General features: G+C 39.4%; 1 protein-coding gene across 1 annotated transcript in view; it reads right to left on the reverse strand.

Annotated features, from left to right (window-relative positions):
* The window catches only part of PDE6D (phosphodiesterase 6D), a 32,703-nt gene extending 8,466 nt beyond the window's left edge, over positions 1–24,237 (reverse strand). The window contains exon 1 of the mRNA XM_071752434.1: positions 24,066–24,237. Within this exon, the coding sequence (XP_071608535.1) occupies positions 24,066–24,115 (50 nt within the window). The 5' untranslated portion in view covers positions 24,116–24,237. The remainder of the gene's footprint in view (positions 1–24,065) is intronic.
* Position 24,238: the final 1 nt, after the last annotated feature.

Here is a 24,238-nt window from a genome sequence, read left to right on the forward strand (position 1 = left end):
AAGTAACTGCTCGAGGAACTGACTGGGAGGTAGAGTAACAGAAGAGGAATGACATGGACCTTGATGGAGGTATAAATAGGAACTGACAGAGATATGCACATTGAATTCATCCTCTAGCACACACAATTTCCAGGCAGATCCATACAAACTCATAATTTTTCCAGAGTTTCAGGGAAGAAACAGATGCTTTAGCAGATTTTGCATTACAGGGTAATATTTGTTTAAACTTATACGTATAGAGTAGGGAAGATGTCTGCTTCACAGCAGATGTGAGGAACCTTTCCCTTCCTGACAGCTGGCCAGACTTTCCATGTCCCACTGAAAGGACAAGGGGGAGCTGAAAGGTGGAAATTCTTGAACAGGGGCCATTTACACAGGCACGGCCTTGCAGCTTCTAAAACTTGGCAACAACTAGGAGCAAGGGAGGAAGGGGGCATAGGGCAGCCTGCTCACGTCATTCTAGTCCTGTTCTAAACCACATAATATCTACCACTTGTTCTGGGATTAATGGAAAAGTGAAAGGGGGAGAAGATGGAATGCATCATCCTTGGAATGCTCAATACGCTACCTCCATATCCTGGCAGAAAGCTGGAAAGTGGAATTCTCTCTCCAGATAGGAAACCAAGGGAGATGGCAGCTGTAGGCCAGCAAGTCAGAGAGAGAAAATGAGCAGCAGCGTGGTGAGAAGAACCTGCAGCAGGGCTGGGCACTTTGTGTGGTGCTGCCTAGAAAACTCAAAGTCCCCAGCCAACACAAACTGCAGGATGGAACTACCCCAACTGTCACTTAAAATGCCCATAAAAATTTACCATTTTTAGATACATCTTTCCACAGACAAACACACAAACTAAGCTATTTGTAGCTTATAGAAAGAAATGTGCAATCTATCAAATGCCTGTATGAGGGAAAAATACCAAACAAGACAACCTGAGCATCTCACTGATGAATTCATTTATCTTCACAACACCTTGAAATGTAAACGCTCTTCACTATTAGCAGTGCTGTAACTCAGTAAATAGAGCACTTGATTATAAAAAAATCTGTATTACTTTAAAAAAATTATCCTCTTCGGAAGTATTTAATTAGTATTTGTTCACTGTCAACATCAGTGACAGTTATGAGTTCACAGGCCTGGCCAGAGGCTGTCTAAGTGCCAAACTGAGGTGTAGTCAGGTTTCTCTGATCAGGAGAAGAAACACTATCTAGGAACAGCAAACCCAGCACTGCACAGGAACTGATCCAGTCTCCCAGGTGCTACACCAGTACTCTTAACTAATGGACTATCTTCCCTTTTCTTTTCCATGCCTTGTCTTACCTTCCCTTTTCCCTTATCAGTTTTTGGAGTACTGTGAAAACACATTTGCCATTTTCCAAAGTATTGTATTAGAAATGCCTTTCAATGAGAGTATGAAGCCTCAGAGCTTAGTTATTATCCTTCCTAGAAATACACAGTTACTGACAGTGACCTACTAATTTGTGTGAGAGAAAACACTTTTGTAGACCTCTATTACTTCTCCCTGTAAGGGTTTATCTTTCAATTAGTCCAAGAGAGATAATACAAGTTATGTTGCCACGCTGAACAATGCTAGATATGTTGACATTTGGGGTGCTGGACTTCTGTAAAGGGCTATCAGACTTTTCTCTGTATTCATGTTCCATTGTAAGAGTAAATCCATGCAGGACAGACCACCCCATGCTTTGTACTGAATTGTAAAATTAAAGATTAAGAATAAGCAAAAAGATAAAGATTATATCCCTGCTGATGACAGCATTCAGGTCAGCAATGCATGCCACCATTCCTAAAAAATATCTTGTATTTAAACCATCTGGGCATTGCTAACCCATGTAAATTCCCTATCAAATGAATAAAGATTTGGTGTCAGAACAACCAAAGGCCTTCTGGCATAGACAGATGCATATGCAGATTCAGGACATGTTTTTCCAACTTCTGCAAATAAAAAAATTAAATAAAACTGCTATTCACAGTGTATACAAAGAGTTAAAACATGTGGATCCAGACATGTTGTAAGAGATCAGAATACTCCAGCCACTGCATACGTTTTTTCCCAGTAACTAAGCATTATTAAAAGGAAAGAACAAATCATCAGATCTTAAAAGGGCACACACACAATCCTCCTCTCTTGGAAAAAAACACTTCAAGAAATTAGATCCCTGAAAAAAACAAATGTTTAAAAAGAAACAGAAATCTGAAAAAAATTTCCTACATCAAAATTGAGACCATTTATAAAACCTAACTCTAAAGGAATTAAAAAAAAAAGAAAAAAGGCAAAACCCATCACAAGTGCTTTTTTTTTTTTTTTTTTTTGGCAAGGGAATACCTGACAAAGCAGCAGCTGTACTGCTTACCTAGTTAGCAGCTTATCACACTATTTCTGTCATCTTGGATCGAAAGGCTGGTATTAGGACATATCCCAGAGTGAAGAAAATGGAGATCTTGAACCAAACCCACACACACTGTTATCTTCTAATGTGTTTAATTGGTTTAAGATTCTTCCATCCCAGCATGAGAGATATTGTTACTAAAAATAAAAACTGCTCCATCTTTGGAGCAGCAGTGGAGACCTGTAGGCAGAATGAAGAGGGCATTTTAAGCATTATTGAAAAGGAGAAATTAAATTAATATAGGTTTAACACAATTACTCTTCTTGCAGAGGCTCACATCAAGCCACCTGGCAGAGGTAGCTAAGGAGTGCAAGTAGAGCCAAGCAGTTACAGCTTTGTGAAGTTAATACATATGGGAAAAAAGAAAGAGAATAGTATAGTCCTAATTCATCTTTTCATTGTAAAATCACAACACTCTTACACCATTAAATTTTCATTCTTCTGGGTTTGTTTTTTGTAGGAAACAATGTCTGATTTAAGATTCAATAGATCAAATGCTCTTCAATCCTGAAGGCAAGGAAGGATTAGGTAGAACAGCAGAAGGAAGGGTGTACTGTTGATCTATTTATATTCCACCACCTATTGGGTCAGCAAAGTCTTACATAAAAGCTTTGTAGTAGCTGGAATTCGACTTGCTTTATATACATGACATGAATTAGCTTCCTCACAGTTCTGCTTTGCTTAGCCTGATGATGGGAAACAGTTTGTGCATTTCTAAATCCAATCCAAGTTTTGTTGCTTCAAATATCTCTGATCTCAGAACAGAAACTCTTTCTCTTCTTTGTATGTGAGACATAACTTCTTTTAAAAAAATCAGAATATACATACTTATCTTTAAGTGCTTTAGCATTAATACCATGTATTACCATGCTGGTAATCAAGAATTACCTTGAAGGAAGAGAAGGAGTACAAAAATTTAAAGTATTATGGAGTTAAAGAAGTTCTGCTCCAATGTCCCTGACTATTGTTTTTATGTTTTAATGTTTAGCATTTTTCTAATATTTCAAAGGCTACAGCAAGCAGTAGGTGTCATTTCTTCTATTATAATGGTCCATTTTTCATTTTATTCTTTGCTGTCTACACCATTCTAAAATCTTAGGAACTGCTGCACTCTTATCTTTCATAATAAAAGCAAGCCTAATGTTCATAACCTCTCTGAGAAGGGAAGGTCTTTCATCATCTTTGCCAGCTTCTATTTTTTTTTTTTTTTTTGGGGGGGGGGGGAATGCACAAAATCCAATGTTAAGAACAGTTCACTACATGCCAGCTGCAAACAGGATCTCAACAAACCCATGTTAGTAAGAATTGTCCTGTGGGATAAGTCACAGAGAAAAGGTGAACAAGGTGGAGCTGAAAGCCTAGAACAACTCAGACTTTCATCTCTGTTGCAGACCTAGAAAAGCTTCTGATCTGGACAGCCCAATGTTCACTCCTAACTTTACCTTGTCTGTTGTGAACAGCAGACACAACCAGCCCCTCATGATGTTATAGAATGTTACAGGTAAACTAAGATCAAGCTTTAGGAATTATTTTTCTATCAGACATATTTTCCAGGAAGAATATTTGCATCTCAGTTTTTTCAACCCAGTGTGAGGAGTGAGGACCTACACACCATGATTACAAAGCAGCACACCCAAGCAGCCTTATGCTTCTACTCCACTCAGGCCATTCATTCTCTAATCTTTCCAATCTCTAATCTCACTTTTTATTACAAATCCCAAATCCCTCTTCCACATAACTCTTGTGTGCTTAAATTTAAGCATATGCACAGACATTCTACTGCATCAGGTCTTTGAGTTCACTGCACTCAAGAGAAATGCTGCTGTCTTTGGTGTTCAATTAAACACAAGTATCCATATGTTTCCAGTGTGTTAAGGAGTTTTCCCTCCTAGCCTATGGCTGAAATTCAAAGCAAAATCATATCTGAAGGAACTGAATGAGTGTCCATCCATTCTGTGTAGTAAAAGAAGTACCAAAGCAAACAAACAAAATGGAAGATATTCCTCAAACATTACCTAAGCCTTTTGATACAGCACTGCCAACTTCTGCTTTCAAAGAGCAGCACACTCTCTGGGGTTCCAGATTAGTCAGAAAGCATGCTATGGCATCTTACAGGAGCTGGTTATTTTTTAAAAGTCTGCTATTACAAACCAACTTTCCTTGAGTGATGCACAAGATATGGGTTACTGTGCTTCTCCAAATGACAGGAGATGCTGGGGACGGAAGACTTCTTTTTCTCTGTCCACCTGACTCTAATTTTGTATAAGTTTAACTCTCTTAAAAATTCCAGCAATTTGTGTCACTGCTGAGCCCCAGGAACCAATTTAGGCATTTGCAAGCAGCCTTCGGTTTCTTCAGACAACAACAACAATCTGACATTGCCCAGAAGCTCCTGCCTAGACCAGAAAGCTCCTGTCTGCCTTGGTACCCTGATGTACCAGTGAAGGCCACATAGACAAGGTTTCTGCAGCATGTGCTATGCACTTTTCTAGAAACTAAGCTTAACCTAAAAAGACTTAACCACTTCTAAGCCCTAAAAGTAAACACTTAAGTTTTGAGATCCCTAACAATGAAAGCTAAAGCAAAAACCATAATGCACTTGTCATACACAGAACACAACGTTGTTTGAAGTGGGAAAAAGCTCCAAACAAATCTACTCATCCAAATTGCCAACTTATGGGGCAGGTTCTGCCATCAGAGGGAGAAAGATGCTTTCTGTGCCAGATCAGTGGAAGTGTTTTGTTTGCTACTCAGCAGGAAAGACAACATACAATCACATCTGGAGATCGCTTTACATCTTAGGTAGCAGAACTTAGAAAAACTCAGCATTGCTTGCACAACCATCTCAGAGTTGCACAAAAAAATTCTTTTCTCTTTTCCCGTGTGATAACACTCAACTCCTCCCCACCTTCCCTGCCTTTTAAATGGATCTCAAAAATTAGCACATTAGAAAAGCTTGAGCTCATGCTAAGAACCCTTTGAATATTAACATAATTAATGTCATCAGCAATACTCTGAGTATGCAGGAACAGCAGGTGAATCAATGGGAATGATGTATTCATATGAAAAAAGACTGTGACCTTTAAAATCCACAGGGCTTTATCGAAATGCAATTTTAAAGTGGGCTGCTTGTAGCTCAATGGAAAGAATAAAACTGAATGTAACTAAGGAAAAAGCTAACAGACACCACATGCACCAGGGAAAATAAAAATACAACTGAAACATAAAACACTGTAAGGGACCCCCTTACAGAAGATGCCCCAGCTATACTGGACAGTGAGGCAGCCTGTGGGACAGTTTGAGAAGCCACTCCAAGGACCTCTGTAATGAGGGAGAGGCAATTAAAAGATGAACATTCTCACAATTCATATCTAACTGGATAGAATTTTTTTAATGCAGAATGCTTAAAATTAAGGTAAATGCTTAAACCCCAAAGCAACTTGGAATAAAAAGTGTGTGATTCAGTTTGCCCACTTGTTAATTTTAGCACATCAAACAATTTTCCTTCCTGCAAGTGAATGCTGAAAGTGATTCAGAGATTGAAGCAACTTCATTTCATCTTCACTACTTCAGAACATTCAATTATTTCAACACAGCTGAACCTATTATGATAATATTTCAAGGTTCTCAGCAGTAAGTGAACTAGAGGGAGTTTCATGGAAATAATCTATCAAGGGGTTCTGGTGAATAACTTAATTTTCATAGATGAGGTTGTAACCAGAAGCCCTCAGAGGAATTTGCATCCCTGTAAATCATTATGGCCTATTGTTCTTGACAGACTTGAAACAGAGGGTGTCATGACAGTCATGAAATGAAATTACCTCTAATTGAATGAGGTATTTTGAACCCTGATATGCCTCTTTATTTTATACCATTATTTAATTGTTTTAAAATACCCATTATATTGGCTTGCTTATAAAGGAAAGCTTGGCTTGATTCCATTTCATTTTTGCAACACTGTAGGAGTGGATTTTTTTTAACTTGTCTAAAAGGATCTTCACACTTCCCCATACTGACAGGGCACAGACCTGAGCAGAGGAACAAAGACTTCTTTGACCACATTTTAAATGGGATAAACATGGCTTCTTAGTTGGCATTTTCATACAGTTTCACTTGAATGACCTGTACCCTTGAGTGAAGTGTGGAAAAAAAATCCTAAAAGGCTTTTAAAAAGGCAGTTTTATATAGCACTGCTTGTGCCCAGTTGATGCCTTTGTTCCTTGAAGGCCTCTGCAGTAATTTCTCTGTTGAGTGAAGTGATGTTTATTGAAAATGGCAAAGCTGAGCATCAGCAGGTTCCCCCGCTGTTCAGTTTATCTGTCCCCTGAACTCCAAGCAGCATTTTGGTCTGAAAGTGTCCCCCTGGTAAAATAAGCAACCAACACCACAAAATGCTTAGATCATTTCCAACTGCCAGTGCTTATGTTGTGACTATGTACCTTTTCCTTCATTAATGTCTAATTTCTATTCTTTTGAGCTCTCTTGCACACCAGCCTATTGAGCTCCAAAGAGTACTTCTGATAATCCTTAGATTTATCAGATCCATGCTTTTGGGAGGGTGTGATGTTCACTGGAGGTACTAATATATCATTTACTTCTAAAAACAGATCCACAGATTGGAAATGGATGGGATATGGAGCTTTGGCATGAACTCATTCACTGTGCTACCAGCGTCACACTGCCACCATCATCTACCATGGACAGGAGATGAATCCTGTAATTAATTTAACTAGAAAGACATGATGTCCCACTGGACAGACAGTGCACTGCAACTCAGTGAGGAATAACTTAAACAATTCCTAGTCCTACACGATGTTTCAAACACTTCAAATAATGTTCTCAAAGTAGCTTTTTAATAACTATATTGTGGAGACTGGGAAACACACATGGAGACTTGCCCACAGCCACACAATGAATCAATAAGAGAAGAGGAAAGAGATCTCAGGAGATGTTTGGCTTTAAGTAGTTAAGTTTAGTTTGTGCTTCAGTAGAGAAGACTGTCTCTCTTTTTAGAGAGCCAGGAGCTGTGCTCTGGCTAATGGAAACTCTTACTTTAACTTGGAGTGACTTCGCAGTAGCACAGATTGCTGCAATCATGCTACAGAGCGGGTGCCAGTGGTTGCCTTCATTCTGTGTTTTTCTTGCTTTTGGTGGCTTCTCATTCACCCTAACGAGAATGCAGGGTGGTTCTGAATCACTGCCAAGCATTACTAATAGAAGTGGGGAGCAGGAAGGAAATAAAGATGGCTGTTTGCAGAATTAGAAGTGCTACATCTAGAATGGCATATTAAAACAGGACAAAAATAAGATGCATGAGGTCTGGCAACAGAAGAAAAATGCTTCTAGCTAGCAATATGAGTAAATATCAGAATCTTATCAATAACATTCTTGTTTATTAAAACAACTTAAAACCACCAGAAATATAAAATAGGAGAGTCCCAGGGGAAAATACCACATTTATTCCCTTCTTGGATCATTTTAATTCAGAGTTCATGTGAAAATGCTGAATTTCCTTTTCTTTTTAGTCTTTAACTCTGGACACTTAAGCACATTTTGAGCTCAGACAAAGTGCTTCAGTGAAGCCCGTATATGGGTCATGCTTAATAGCAGAGGTGGTTTCTTTGTTCGTTTAAGACAAGTGGTCAGCTATGTTAATAAGTTTCTCCCACTTTAAAAATCAGAGATGCCCCCGATATGCACTTTCTGACAGGCAAGGCTTTTTATATACAAGGCTTCTTTCCACAAAATTTTGTTAAGTTTAAAAGGGAGCCCAATGAATGAGTGGGAACACAGCACTTTTCCATGTATTCAAATTGTCCTCAAAACTGCCAGCTCTGGGAAGTGTAGCAATAATTTTGCAAAACATAGTCAGCAGTTAATCTGAAAGGACAAAGTCTTAGGACAAATGCCATGGCTGTTCATTGCTGGCAGGGAGAGGCAGACACCATTTTGTACAAAGTGGCCATCCATTTTGTACAGAATGACAATCAGACATTACCATCTATAAGGACTCTTAAGAGCTGAACCAATATAAACATTTTTTTTTCAAGTCCAAATAGCCTGGTACCTCCTTCATTTCATCAGCACTGTGACAGTCAGACTCCTTGAGCATGGGCAGTCAGTGATCAAGCCATTAATCTAAATTTCAGAGAAAATGCCAAGTCCTGGAGTTGGTTCAATACTAAAAATAATCTCCCTGTGCTAGGCAAAGTTTTGCTTCCAAAATGAATGCCACTTTCCACCTCTATTAAAAGGATCCATGAATGGACCTGTAACACTGAGGTATTTCCCTACACTATATTGCAATGGAACAATATTTTGGGACTGGCTCTTTCCATGTCCATTGAAGCTTCCCAGAGTTGGATTGCAAGTCAGCAGCCATTATGGGAAGATGTCCACCATGCTGCATCTTGCCTGGTTTCCTTTTAAAATCACATTCTTTGGGGATCAGAGCAGAATAAGGTCTGAGTACAGTCCAGATTAAAAAACACTTCTGGAAAAAAGCATTCAAGTTCCAAGAGCAAGCTTTTCCTAACTTAACTTTGCTTGAAAAAGTTTCCAGTAGTTCCAGCCTCACCAGATTAATCTGAGAATGGGCAAGGACTTATTTTTCATTCATTCTTCTATCGTTTTAATGAAATCTATTAATGTTTAGCATTTCAGTGGGAAATCTTTCAAATTTTAGTTATGTACCTTTACTTGATCTCCTAAATACAGGATTGCCATTTTTCCTTTTACAAAATTCCATGCAGAAACATGTTTATTTGTTTTGATGGATCTCCTCTATTTGTGAAGGATGTCTGAACATTTCCCAGGCTTATCTGATGAGATTTCTCCACATAGGCCAATCATAAGGAGCAGCAGCAGTTATGTTAGCAAAGATGCACACTGTGAATATACATCCAGCACCCAGACAGAGATAATCAGCCTGAAGAGGTCTGACAGCACCTACCCAGAATGGCTTTGGTGTTTTGTTTTGGAGTGCTGCACCCTCAGCAATCTAGGCCAGGATTTCCGTTATTAACAATAACAATTTTCAATTTTAACAATTTTCAGTTATTAACAATAACGAGATGGGCACGCACACAGCCAGCCAAGATACAGCAGACCTTCAAGTGCTCAAGCTTTCTACTGAGCCTCACCCATGGCATTTTGAGCCTATTTGTTTGCACCTTGGTAGTCACTGTCCATGTCTGCTCTCTCTACCAGAGGAGTAACTTTTGGTAAAAAATATTTGCTTTTTTTTTTTTTTTAACTAATAAGTAAAACAACATGTCAGAAAAGGATGCAAATGTAGGTAGAACAGCCTCGCATGGGCTAGCTGGATATTTTGCAAATGGTAACTGTAGCTTACTCAGAGTTAGAAGAAACAAACCTATGGGGAAGTCAGTTTGTGTGGAGTGCGTTTTAGTTCAACCAAGATGAGCTGCTTGGCTTCCTAACACTTGTTCTATTTATTCCTCTACTACAATCTTCTCAGTGTGACGTCTTTAATGAGGAGATCACAACATCCTCTATACTGGCCAGGGAGATTAAGCAACACACACACAACCCCCGAGAAAGCAAGAGTCTTTGAGATTTAACTCAAAATCTATGCTGATTTGCCATAAAGATTAGACACTTATATGACTGGATAATTTTAATCTTCTACTAGTATTAAACTATTTTTGTGAGAAGGTATTATAGGATAAAAACAAACTATTTCCTTTTGAAAATATATTTCTTTATGGCTATACAAAAGATGTCTGCTAATTTTCCCTAAGGTATTGTATGTTCCTGGGAGATCTGATTTTAATGGTGGATTTGCCCATGCCTAGCTGGCACTTAAACCACAACCTAGGGAACAAGGGTTTTGTTTTTCATATTCATAAAGCTCAATAAACACACTATTCCCTACTAGAATGTCCTCTGTTACACATTCAGAGCAAAGTCCATCTATTTTTGAACTGGCCAATAATAGATTTTGTAGTATTTCTGTCCAAGATTCATTGGTATAACAAGGATACAAGAAACATAATCGAAGTAATTAACCTCATTTCTCTGTTCACATTTATAAGAGGCTGCTTTAGGGTGAGAAGTGGGAAGAGAAAAAGAAGATCACAGTTGAAACAAAAAAAGAATTTATCCTTTGTCAGTAGTGAGGGCATACTACAAAGCAAGTACAGGCAGCAGCAATAAATTAGTGTTATTTAAACTGAAAATCTAGCCAACAATTTTAGCTAGAAGTCCTTAGCTGAATACTCAGTTGTGTGGCATCTGAATATCCTTTCATTTAAATAAGTCTGCTCTAATTGCATATTTTCTGTCTTTTTCCATTGTAATCAAGCAAAGATGCCAATGAGGATGCATGTTCTCTGATAAGGCAGTCAGAACACGAGCTTGCAATTACATTACTGTTTTCCAAGAAGGCCACCCTTATATTTTTCATACATACCCTTGCTATACTCAAAGAGAATTTGTTCCTTAATACCTTATCAAAACAATGTTAATTTTTACACAGTATCTTTCATCATCAACTGAATTAATTAGGAGTTTGTCAATGCCCAGGAGCCAATCCAGACTGAGGTATGGAATGAATTTAGAGTTGAGCTAACTATCTCTTACTTAACCCTTACCTGAATGTTCCTATTCTGCATCAAGACCGTCCAATTACAAAGCTTTGAAGTGACTTCTGTGTTTTGGAATGAGACACACTCATCCTGGGATACAGGTATGCACAGTGGGCAAATAAAGCAGAAATAGTTAAGATGAAGTAAATTTTAAACATATAAACCCTACAGTTTTATCTAGATTGGAGCTTTTTGCAAGTGTTTGACACTGGGAAAGAAAAGTACAGACAGAGCTTTATCTCAGTGCAGTAAATTTACAAAGTGTAGCAACATCAGTCAAAAACTGGCCCCAACAAGCTCTGTATTGCCCAAGCCAGTTGGCATAAAGGTGGTGTGCATTCCCTCAGGGTGGGATTACAGCTCCACATGCTCTTCAGGAAAACAGGCCAGACAATTGAACTTCCTTTTCTAGGTGTGCTTATTTGCCTTCTCTCACAAATAATGCTAACAACTGACAAAAATGAACAAAACCCAGAAAAGATACTCTTCACATAGCTCTCAAAGCAATTGCAGCCTTCAGGGAAAAGGTGAAAGAAGTGCTGTTGATGCAGTACATCTGTTGATTAGTCCATAAGGATGTGTGTTTATGACCAGAATGAAAACTAACTACTGCAACAGAAATAATACCAGCTGAAGAGGTTGTACTGTTTTGTTCAATCTCATAGCAGTATTTATCATATCTGCACCAGCATGAATGTAAGACTGGAACTGGTAGGGCAGAAGTCACTCAGCACTACTATAAGCTGTTTACTCAAAGGACTTCAGGCTTTTCAGAGCCTTTGCACCTTTAACACTGCCGTGAAAAACCTCACAGCCAGAGTACCCCTCACTGTTTCAATTCAGTGTTATTCTGTAACTAGGGATTCATCTAGGGATCACCACAGGTCCTCTGGGAAAGCAACTCAGTATCCTTGAAACATAATCAGAGAATCGCAGGGAGCTTTCATCTCACTGAGATTTCATAGTAAAACAGTATTTAGCCCTGGCACTAACACCTTTCACTTAATAAACAAAAGTTCAAATCAGCCAAAGAAGCAGCTTTAACAAGCACTTTTATGAAGTCCACAGTGACAAAAGTGAATCCCCTATTTGCTGATGCAGCACAGGAGGGGAACAAGCCACCCTTTCCTGGCATTAGCTTAAATGGTTCCTCAGACATACAATCCATGTGATACTGGCCTGAATTTCACTGGAGATACAAATACTTCGGTTTTGTGGGTCTTTTTTTGTCTGTTTTGGTTTGTTTGTGGTTTTTGTTTGTCTGTTTGGGTTGGTTTGGTTTGAAGTTGGGCTATGTGTGCATGAGAAATGGGCTTACTTTAGCCTTACAAACTGTACAACCCTTACAGCCAGGACTGTGAACACAAAGAGCATATTCACTGCCAGCTACCCTATTTTTCCAGAGGTGAACTGACAAAAAATGATCATGAACACTCTCAACACCAAGCAAAGGGAGTAAGTGAGTATTTGATTAGTTAGGTGAATGTGAGTGGCCCTCTAAACTCACAGGACAAGACCACAGTGAGAATCAGAGGTGATTCTCCAAGGGACAAATGAAAAATAGGTCATGGATCTGAGCCACTAAAGGAGGCACTTTGGAGCACTACACAAGTCATTGAAAGAACCACTTTATGGTATCTTTTAAAAACCTGTCTCTGCTGTCATGGCACTGTTATTTTTGAGAGCCATGAACAATTTCTGTTGACATGATAGGAGGCTGCTATACAAACATGAAGTTGACAGCTCATTTTAGGACGTGTTATTAAAAATATAGGATATAAAAATCAATAGCTGCTACACTGGACACAAGCAAGTTACTTAACAAAGTGAAAACAGTAAATTCCCTTTATGGCTGTGCCACATGCTGCAATATAGATCAAACAGGTTTTGGTTTTCCACTTAAAACTGTCAGGACTAAGATTATTACAGGAAAACAAGTTCATCATCCTGTCTTTTCTGAGGAAGGGAGGAAAACTTCAAGCATACAGATCAAGTGCAGAAACAAAACAAAATTGAAAATACAGTCAGGAGGAATGATTGGCAGTTACATGAGGAAACTAATCTTGTAAATGGACTAGAGGATGCTGAAAGCAGAGGCAGAGAAGAGGAATAAAGGGGGATTTAAGCAGATTGAGGCAGAACTCTCAGAAAACAAGGACTCCATATCAGAATTACTGTGCTTTTTTTAGGAACCTATTAGAATATGAGAAGTGCTTAATTTTGCAGTGTGGATTAGTGATTTGACAATTTAACCATCCAAACATTTTAGACAGTGTTAGACAGAATCACAGTCTGAAAAGAGAGGAAGTCATTCAGAAAAGCATTACAGTAAAACCTGGAAATTGCAAGTAAAAAAAAAAAGATGGAATGAGTTTAGAATAACTAAAATACTAATATTTGGTTCTGTATGTTGTACTTTAACCATCCTCCACAGATACACTGATGTAAATTATGTTCATGTGAATAGGGGATGCCACTAGGGGATCTCTTGAAGATACAGGGTCTGTGCCCAAACCATCATCTCTCTGCTTCAACATGCACTCAAATTCAGATGAAAAACATTAGTGTGGGGATAAAATAATAAAATCTCCACTGAAATGACAAAAAAGCAATGACCTTTGTTAATTCCAAGTATCTGTTATGGCCTTTGTTGTCAATAACATCTACAGTTACTTTTATGTTGGGATTGTAATTTTATTATTTTAACAAGCTTGTAACTATATGTTAAATTTTCAGAGTATTTGATAAAGACTTTTACAGTTTTAATCAGAATCTATTAGTATATTTTTCAGCTGAAGCCAAGAAGTATTTTTCTGTGAAGAACAGCATGTATAAGTGAAACACTCAGATGTAGGTCACAAGTGGATACTTGTAATTATTAATAATGACAAAAGAATAACAATGTAGTTATTGAAAAGCTAGACTTACATATAACTCATAATATTATGTTTTTAAGATATTATTTTCGTGTTTCAAAGTGTGAACTTTGTATAAGCATTTATGTTAAGGTTGATGTTAATGTTGTGATGGTACACATAAAGAGCTGAAATATTGTCCTAATTGGCATTATCTGAACCCTTTACAGGTGTGTCTACATTATTATATAGTCTTTATTTATTTGAATTTGCACATTTTCAAACACCCCTCTGCCTCATTCACTGCATTTACTATTTCAGACCCAGCAAAACTGGGATTTGTGCAAACAATGCTATTAAGAGAAACAAGAAACTACTGTTTTATCAGTGAAACAAATTCATGAACTGTGAAACATTTTCACCTGGCTGGTGGCAGGGCTGTATTTAACTGAGATAAAGGGCCTGGAGGGGGACAGTATGGTTACAGGGCTTGGGAGGGTGCCTGGTTAATGCCTTTGTATAGATGGGGAAAAGGAGATCATGGTGGGGCTGCCAGTAGCAAGAGCTTTGATCTTCTCTGAGGAACAGACCAGCTTTGAAGAGGTAAGCTTATAACTTTTTTTGGAGAGTCTTTGGTTTTATTTTGCCAGTAATACTTTAGTTCAGGCTACTTTAAAACATATCTATAGTTTAGTGAGATTATTTTTGCTTACAACTCTAAGGGACTTCTAATGGCAGAATGGAGGGTGCTAGGAGAACCAAGGAACCATTTTTTTCTTTCTATGAAGCCAAATGTTTTTTCTACAGAAGCTGAATGTATGGTTAGTATTATACTAAAATAATGTTCACTTCAAAGGAATTACAGGGGGAAGTGCATAAAATTATTCCTTCCTGGGGCTGTTTAAATACTGTGGTTTTATGGCAATAGCATAACTGTAATGATTCCTTGTGAATTAATGAGGGTACCATGAGTAAACAGCCCATGCTAGCTTGAGAAACTTACTGGCCTTTCTTCCTGGAAAGAGTACTTTAAAAATAATTTATATTTTCTCCAAGGCTGCATGTGATTTTTTTTTTTGGTTTTTTTAGCCAAAAATTTCCTTTGCTTGGCTCATTATGGGAGCTGTAGAACTGGGACTCTACAAGCACTTGCTACATGGCCTCAAACCCTCTTTGTGACTTTGCCTGGTTGCTGGGTGGTAACTTGTCACCAGCAACTTTTTACCAGCATTAAAAAGCATTTCTCTTAGGAGCCTTTACATAACCACAAACTTAGCAATGTGAAGTTAAAATGCAAAACTGATAATGCTAAGCTAGGGCTTTAGAACTGGTGCTGCAAGGGTCACTAAGCATGGTGATGTGAGAAACCTCCTCAGATGAGTTAGTGCTGGAGAAGGCAGCATGAGGCTGCAGAGAGAACAAGTTCATCTGATGCAAGACAGGCTGTGGGCATGGCATCTGGCAGCTGCAGTGACTGGAGTGGTCTGCTGTTCACATCCCTCCCTACCTGCTGCTTACTTTCTTCCTCAAATTTGATACCTGAGCTGTTTGTAAAACTATAAATCTGATCCACTTGACCCGCACAGGTCTCTGCTCCCTAACCTATTCTTAAGCTGTGTAAGGTAACATGCCTGGTTCTGACTGAAATGGGAGGTTGCAGTGCTCATCTGAGCAGCTCAGCTGGTAATCTGAAAATTAGGTAACAAGCAGCTGGGGATGGTAATCTGTGTTCTGCACAGCAGCTGTGACAGAAGCACACATCAAGAGGAATGGAGGGGCAGATATTTTTCAAATGTCCTCTTTCCTCAGAAGCAACAAACCCATGCTAATTCCTGGAGTGAGCTTTTCAGGTGTCACTTTAAGGCTAATACAGTTCAAATGAAATAATCAGAGGGACTTTTCTTCCTTATTTCAGTTTCTAAGAAAGTAATTTCATTAGTCAAACAATAAAGTCTTAAGCTGGGCTATGACTGACAGGCAAGCATTCTAATGCACTGAAGAGTCTCCCCTAAAAACAAATTGTCTATAGAGCCCCAGAACATCCCCTTGTATTAAATGTCAGTTTCTTGATGTTCAGTCTCCAGATGGGTTGCTCTGTTTCACCACATGGTGGTACACTCATTATTGGGATAACAATGGTTCTTCTACCATGTCTTTCTGCAAACCTCTTCTTTCAAGAGATTTGGGTTGTTGCAGAACCCCCTTTAAGCACAGATCTAGAAACAGCCCATGCCTCCAGATGAACAGAAAATTAGTTCCTCCTTAGAGTGTCTCAATAAGCATTTTCTCATAGACAGAATTTTTATTTTAAGCAATGCAAATAGCCAGTTTTTCACTGTCTCCTAAAATAGAATTTCCTTTGACTTTCCAAACCAAAGTGACTTGACATTAACTCTCTGCTTGCCCAGCTGGCTGTCCCTGGTTAGAATTTTATGAATTTTCTGCTTTAAGAAAACATCAGATGGATTTCTTGGCTCCAGATGTGTAACTTTCCTTTTGGAAAAGCTTAAATCATCTGAAGTGAGGAGGAAAAAGGCATGCAGGCAGTCAGCTTAGGTGGGGTATACATCACTGGCAATTAAAATATCCTCCCCCATTTTATTGATAGAATAAATAGGAAAAGAAGGATATAACCAACTGTCCCAAAGATCAAAGGGGCTTCTGACCAGCTACAGAATAGATTATTATGGACACAGTGTAGCATACAGACTGACCCATAAAAATACTCTTCTGTAGAATTACTAGGTAGTAAAATCCCCTGCACTCATTCTCTCTAATGGAACACAATACTGCTTCTAGTTAGGTTAGCAATCCTTCCAATACAAGGAGTGGGTAAATTGTATAATGTGATATATTTGTGCACTGTTATCCCAAAGGCTGACTGAAAATAAAAATTTCTTGTGCTTATTTTGTTATCTATTCCTGACATTCCTCCAGAAGAATGTTGCCTGATATCCTTAGTCATTAACATAACCAACTCAAAGCTTCACTCACGGCTGAATTAATGTGATACTGTTTCCTGTAAGTCACCTCTACACCTAACCACTTTGTCATGCTGATAACTCCTTTCGGGAGAAATCTGACAGTGGAATCTCAAGTTCACAGTCACAGCTGAAAACCCTGGCTGTTAATCAGGATTTAGCAATATGCAGCTGAGATGTGGTTCCTCCTGTTGTTCACAAGAACCTCGGTTACTGTTGGGTGTCTTTCTGGACAAAGCCTCTAAACAATCCTACTTGGACTGTTTGTTTCTAGTTGGGAATGATGACAAATGGCTTTGGAAACTTCATGGTGACACCCAATGGGTATATGGGGGTGTTCCCTCAAAAGCTGTCATTTTATTCTCTGGGGTTGATGCCACACAAACCTCTTGTTTCTGTGGGTGGTCCTGATGAAGTCTCAGGATAAGGCAGCCCCTGAAGACTGGGGTTTAGTGTTCAGAGCTCACTACTGTAGTTTTTCCCACACCAAGTGTAAATACATAGTCTTCTCCTTAAGATGTGTAGCAAATGTGTGAGGGTCACTTTCTGTGTGCTTACAGAACTAACTTTTGTTACATAATGCAGGAGAAGACAAAGTTCAATATTGCCATTGTTTGCTACTTACTATATGTATCTGAGAATCTAGTGTACCTCAGACTTTATAAAAACTTTGACTATCTAGATGTAAACAAGACATTGGTTTGTCTTTAATGGAGAACTTGAGCTCAAAATTGAAGCTGTCTTAATTTTCCAGCTTAGAGATTAGGAAATAGAAGTCTATATTACATCAGTTGTGGAAGTCAAAGGCAGAAGTTGGAGTACAGTTATGAATGTCATGTAAAATTTGGATTTAACATTCTTTCCACATCAACTTAAATTCTGAGGTAAACACGTGTAAGAGCAAGTCAAATTAGCTTCCATGTTTACTGCTTTAGCTAACAGAAAAACATTTTTTCAGAGACACAGGAGACATCAGAAATCTGTTTAAAAAACCTACTTTGCACACCATATTTAATTTGAGGATTTTTAGATGCCTTCCATGCATGTCTACATCTATGTAAGCTTAGATTTTCTGCATGTGTTGGCTGCTAGGATGCACAGATGCAGAGTAAGGTGTGGGGAAGAGACTATCAATTTTCACTTAATAGATAAAATAATTTCTGCTGTGTGAGAACTGTGTGACAGCTGTACCATAAGGGTCCAAGATTTTTAATCTCTGCTAAGGATGCACAACACAACAGGTTATTTTCCTTTATTTCCTTTGTATCATACTAAGTTAACTTTGCTAATGATAACTGCATTATTTTAGGTATCTTGTTAGGTCAGCAATAAGAAAACAAAAATACTGAAACTGTAATTCCAGTGAAATTCTGGATGGCTAAGTTTTAAAGACATGAAAGGACAAATTTTAGACAAAATTCTAACAAAGTGATAGGGTAATATTGCTGAATAAAAAGAAACCCCCAAACTTCAGTGTTAACACTGATATGAAAGTTAAGGTGTATTCTCTTTTTTTAGCACCCAACAATTCATTTGTCTCCTGTGTTGATGGAGATCTCAATGCCCCTTCTGCATTCAAGGGTACAAAGCATCACTTTCCATGCTACAAGTGGACTATATTAAATAATGAATGCAGAAAATTTGCAACTCATTCAGCCTTTCCATAAAAGGCACAACTGTAATGCAAATTGCTGTTTAAACTTTATTAAATATTTAACTTTTTTCAATGAAAGTGAATGAGCAGGGAGGACATGAAGTTTTTGGTGTTCACTAAGGAACCAGGCAGGCAAACCCACACCTGGTAAAATTGCTCTTACATTATTTGTAGATGTGCCTTGTGATTTATGCATAAGCAACATGAGTCTGTGTTTAGCATGCCAGAACTACAGATCACCACATACTGCAGACCTTCTGTCACTGCTGGAAACAATCCTGATACAGTAAAGATACCTTGACTATGGTGACACTTACTTAAATACAAAGTACAACCTGGCTGAAGCTTCTATGTGAAACTCTGGCCTCTTTGAAACAAAGATCTCATGATGCTGCCAAGGTATGAACTTACTCTGCAGTCAGAATAACTGGGAATGTGGACAACTCTTGCTTGTAAAGTACTGTAAGGTTTGTAGACAGGAAAGCAGCAATGAAAGTTCAACAACAGAAGGCCAATTTTTCAGATCATATAAATTATGAACTCTATGCATTAGATGGAAGAACATTCCAGTTTCTAGAAATTAGAAACATGGGTGGGGGAGCACAAACTTGTGTTTTCTAGGATGTTTTAAAACTGCATTGGCGCAAGTTACAAGGAGGTTCTGCTTTGGCTTTCAAGAGTATACTGCTCATAAGCTGAGCAGCCCTGTTCTCTCTTTTAGCTGGGCAGTGTCTTCTTTTAACCAATTAATTTGGGTGATTCATCTTTTTATTTGATTGCAAGAAGTCTAAACAGAGATCTGAGGAAGTTCACTGAAGGAAACCTCAAAACAAAGAAGGATTAAAGCCAATTAGAGCTGCTACTTTGGTTTTGTAAATACTATGACACATGAGCACTTTAAGTGAATAAGTGGCTGCAGGTGATATGGCCTAACAAATGACTTGGAAACTTGTTTGATAGGAATTGCTAGATTGATAGGTTTGGATTTCTTGACATTTGATTGCTGCATCAAACTAGTTCAAGGTTTCAAGGGCTATTATTCTAATACTCAATACGAGTTTGTTATTGACTACAATTTCCTTATGTACAGTAGAAACAAGGTATAAGTTGATAATACAAGTCTTTGCAGAATAATATAAAGTTCACAAACTCTTAATGGTTTCTGGTATAAATATGCTCTCACTGCAGCTCTGTCTGTTTAACCTTCTAAGAGGTTAATGCTCTGCCAGAATAATTTCCTATACAGAAAAACAATGGGATGAGGAGGATTAGAAGATTGCACAGGGAACTTTGAGGATTCCAGAAAGCAGGACAGTCTTTGACACATCAAGTTTTGCCTACAAATATTGGGAGTGCCTGAGCTACAGATATAGGTTTATACTGACCATAAATTCTAGTTTCATAACTCCATAATTATTCTGACCTACAGTTAATAACATCTCTTCGTGCTTATGTTCCCCATAGTAATTTGTTTCAGGGGACTTCTGAAATACAGTAAGATACTGCATAGCCTGAAATGGAAGTTCATGGAGAAACTTCTCCTAAAGTGATAAATATCTACTGGGCAGTTAACACTATGGAGATTCAATTGTGATGAGACTGTTCTGTGCAAATAAAATAAGTGACAACTTGTCCAACTTGAAAGATTTAAAATAGAAAGCAGCTGTGTTTACTCATATGTTGAGAAGCCAGACTTAGCACCTAAACTATGCTATGAGACCCAACTGAGGTGCTTGGGCTTTTTTTTCCTTGCTGTTCTTGCTGAAACAGTACAGGAAGATGTGCATAAAGAAGTTGAACTGTGCTCCCTTGAGAGCTGGATGTGAATCTGCTCATGCAAACCATGACTGGGTATTTCTAATCTTCAGCATGGATGCTACATAAGAAAACAAAGCACATATGCTTCCCAAAGGTTGGCAAACCAAATTAAATAGGGTAAATGTCTGCAGTGCCCTCACTATAGTGAACATAGTGCATTCTAATAAAACCCACTCAACTCTGCTAGTTTATATGAGAACAAATTGTCAAGGGGCCTGGTGGGGTGAAGCCATCAAAAAAACCCCAAAAACCATGGGTTTGACTGTTAGGGAAATAAATTATCAGCCTTGCTTTTTAATGAGAAAGGATGCTAAATACATTTAACAGTACATACTAACTCTAAAAATAAAAATTTCAGTGAAACCTGAAGTATGTGTTGAAAGGGTGAGGGACAAGTGCAGTGCTATTCTGTAGCTTGACAGACTGACTGTCCCATCTTCTGGAGGAAAAAAACCCCGCATAATCGTGTTTCAAGCACTTGAGATTAGAGGACCAGCTGTGCATAAATACTTGCAAAAATAAGACTTGGGTAATATTCCAAAGGAATGCATCTTCAGTTACCAACTGAACTGATATTGCTTATTCTCAAACAAGTCTGCATTTTCATAGTAATAGACTACCTGTAGATGCTAAGTTTAAGAACTGCTGTTCAGGTGAGTGCCTTCAAAACAAGGAGCTGATATACATCCTTAGAAGGTCTGTTAACAGAAACTGACTCTGAAGAAGTGACAAATTATAATAAAGCTTTTGCTGGCTGCTTTCAATTGTATTGCAGCACACTTTCTGGACTGTCAATGTTTAGTTTTAACTGGTGACATAAAAATTATTAGGACAAGTATAATTAATATCCTCACTTGCCTGCCAGTACCAAATATTTCTCCATTGGTTTTAATCTTTTTAAAACAACAATCTACAAGAAGAGGAAGTAAATGTTTCTGTCTTGAATTTCAGGACATGAGCCACAACATGTTTCTGCACTAGTGTCATATAGGAAGGAAAGCATACCTCTGCATTAGAGGGTGGACTTAGGCTATAATTTAATTGCCACAGCAGCATGTCCCCATCAGTTGGAAAGCTTCTAATTAACCTCTTCCCAGGAACCACAAGGAAACAATTTGAGGAAACTTTGATTACTCAATATGAACTGGATTTCCAGCTAGAGTGCCTGTTCTTGTGTTAAAGCAAGCAAGCATCTTAGAAGCCTGCATGATCAATGATGCTCTCTGCCCTATCAGCTGATCTTGCCACACATGGAACCTCATACACGCAGATCCCAGGTATGGTACTGTGCTAGTTTCTTGTCCTTAAACAAGTTCAGTTTGAAGTACCATGTTTGCAGAGTGTACTTCAGTTGGTGAGTTGAACTCCCCTCCAGGGAGCAGAGGAAAAAGTGTTCAAGTACTCAAAGTATAAAAGGCTTTTCAGAACATGTTTCTCCCTTTCTATTAAGTAAATTATCACACTGAGTAGTAGAGTGGGTGGAAGATAAAGCATATCTTTAAAACATAATGCTCTCTAGAATACATGCTCATGCCTAGAGAAGGAAGTGGAAGCCTCAGCTGATGCCTGCCTTGCAGCAAGCATGGTCACATCTGGGCAAGAGGTTTCCTGTGGGGATGGTGCAGTGTCTCAAGGCTTCCTCTCAAAATCAGGAATGTGCCTGTTCAGCAACTCTTCTGGTTTACTAAAGGCATACATAGATGTTTTTTCAAATATTTTAATTTGCTAAAAGTCCCAGTTCTAAAATGTTTGAGAAGCAGGAATGTTTCTCTAGACTTTATAATACCTGGCCCCTCTGACATCTACTGAAGTGCTCTAACATGTTTTTGGAGCAGTGAATTCAAGGTTTTTCCCAAAAATGTTCTGTCAGAAGTAAAATTGATACCAATTTCAAGGACAAGCAAAGGAATACTTGAGGTACTTGAAGAAAGAAGTGCAGAGTATTTCTACTAAAGCTTCTTGTCCATGGTATAGCTGCTTGAGACAATAGAAATTTACCTTAGGTTTGTCTGATGTCCTTCCTCTCAGTGAGCTAAAAGCATTTTCTGTTCAAGCCAACAAACAATAAAATGGGTTATTTCATCCAAAGTTGGACAAAGGCCTGCATGCAAATTCTGCTACCCAGAAAAGACCATATAAAAGCATATGCAAAAAGCACTTCAAAGTCTGTTTGCTAGGCATAATTTTCCAAGTATTCCTCTCTTGTACCAACAGCTTTGTCTGGTCTTGTCAGCTTATTCTTTTTCTAATTGCTGGCACAAAAGGCTCTTGAATAATGTTTTGACAGCTGAAATGTTACATCTTCATAAATAAAAAGAACTGTCAATAGAGCTGGTGCAGGAGCAAAGGAACCAGATGCAGTACTAAAAGTTGTGGGAGGGGACAATGATTCAAAAGTTGAGAAGAATCTGCTTATAGTTTGATAGCAGCTATCTGTCTAAATCCAACCTAGAAAATGAGATCCTGCTATATTTGGAGAGTAGAAAACATCCCTGGATGCACATACACACAAAAAACTGTTTAGAAATAATAGCATCAGATCAAGAGGGTATTCTCTCCATTTCTGTCCTTTTCACTGTAAAAAAAAAAAAAAAAACCAACAAAAAAACCCCACAACAATTTTCTGATGTCTGAAGGTCAAGCTAGCAAACTTGTGTTTGTCTTCCAAGCTTAGAACTTGCTAGAGTAAGACACAGTAGTTTTATTCTATATTTCTTTCACCTTTAGTCTGCACATAGGCCTTTAGGTTGAGCCCTTCTCCACTGAAATCGTGGCTTGAAAGGGTACACATAGGATCTGATTCTCTAAGCTTAGTTCTACCTTATCAGTGTTAAATTCATATTCAGATAACACAGACACAAACTGAGAATACTTTTTGAAACACAGGATGTGAAAAGTTTAAAAATAAACTGCACAGAAAGGCACAAACAGCTAGAGTATGTCAGTGTTAACAATAAAAGCTATTTGTAGGACAAACTGTGACCAGTACCTTATGGTATGAAATGGAACCAAGACACTGAGCTGCTTCTGGACCTGAAGACCAGGTATATTCCTCTCCAAGCAGAGGTGCCTAAGCGCAGGCCGAAGAGGAAGGGATCAGATCCTCCGGGGACCGAGGGCACCGAGCTACCTCACCTGCCCTCTGTAAGCTGTGCCCAGCCGGGGGGTTCCAGCTGCCCAGGGGCCGCCGCCTTCCTGCCCAGCCCCGCATCTCTGGAGCGATGGGGCCGGGGAAGCCGCGGCGGCCGCCGCCGCTCTGGGGGTTTTGGCCATAGTCTCTCACCGCCCCGATGGGGACAACCCCCGGCACCCCGCGCCTGACAGCGGCCCCCGCGGAGCATGGGCGGGCCCCAGCGCTACCGGGGCTACTTCCCCGTCCCCTCTTCCCGTCCAACGGGAGGAACGAACACACACACACACACACACACACACACACACACACACACACACACACACACACACACACACACACACACACACACACACACACACACACACACACACACACACACACACACACACACACACACACACACACACACACACTCCGCCACCGGAGAGGGAGGACGCCATTGGGAACAGCCCAGCCGGGGAGGCGTTTCCATGACAACCCCCTTCCCGCCTTGCACCCGCCCTCGCCACAGGGGGGCGACGAGTCCCGCAACCCCCTTCTCCCCCCCATCCCCAGCCCCTTCCTCCTTCCCGGCCGGGTCCCACCCGCCTGACAGCCCCCGTCGGAGGATACAGCTTGAAGCCCCGGAGGATCTCCTTGGCCCGCTCGTCCGTGGCCGACATGGTCCTGCCGCGCCGCGCCGCGGGCGGACGGGGCTGGGCCGGGCTGCGCGGGCCTGGGCGGGAGGGCAGCGGTGACAGCGGCGCCTCAGGACCCCCCCCTCCCCTCCCCCCTTACTCCCTCGC

This window comes from Heliangelus exortis, chromosome 9 (assembly GCF_036169615.1).
Source record: "Heliangelus exortis chromosome 9, bHelExo1.hap1, whole genome shotgun sequence".
Taxonomy (NCBI): Eukaryota; Metazoa; Chordata; class Aves; order Apodiformes; family Trochilidae; genus Heliangelus; species Heliangelus exortis.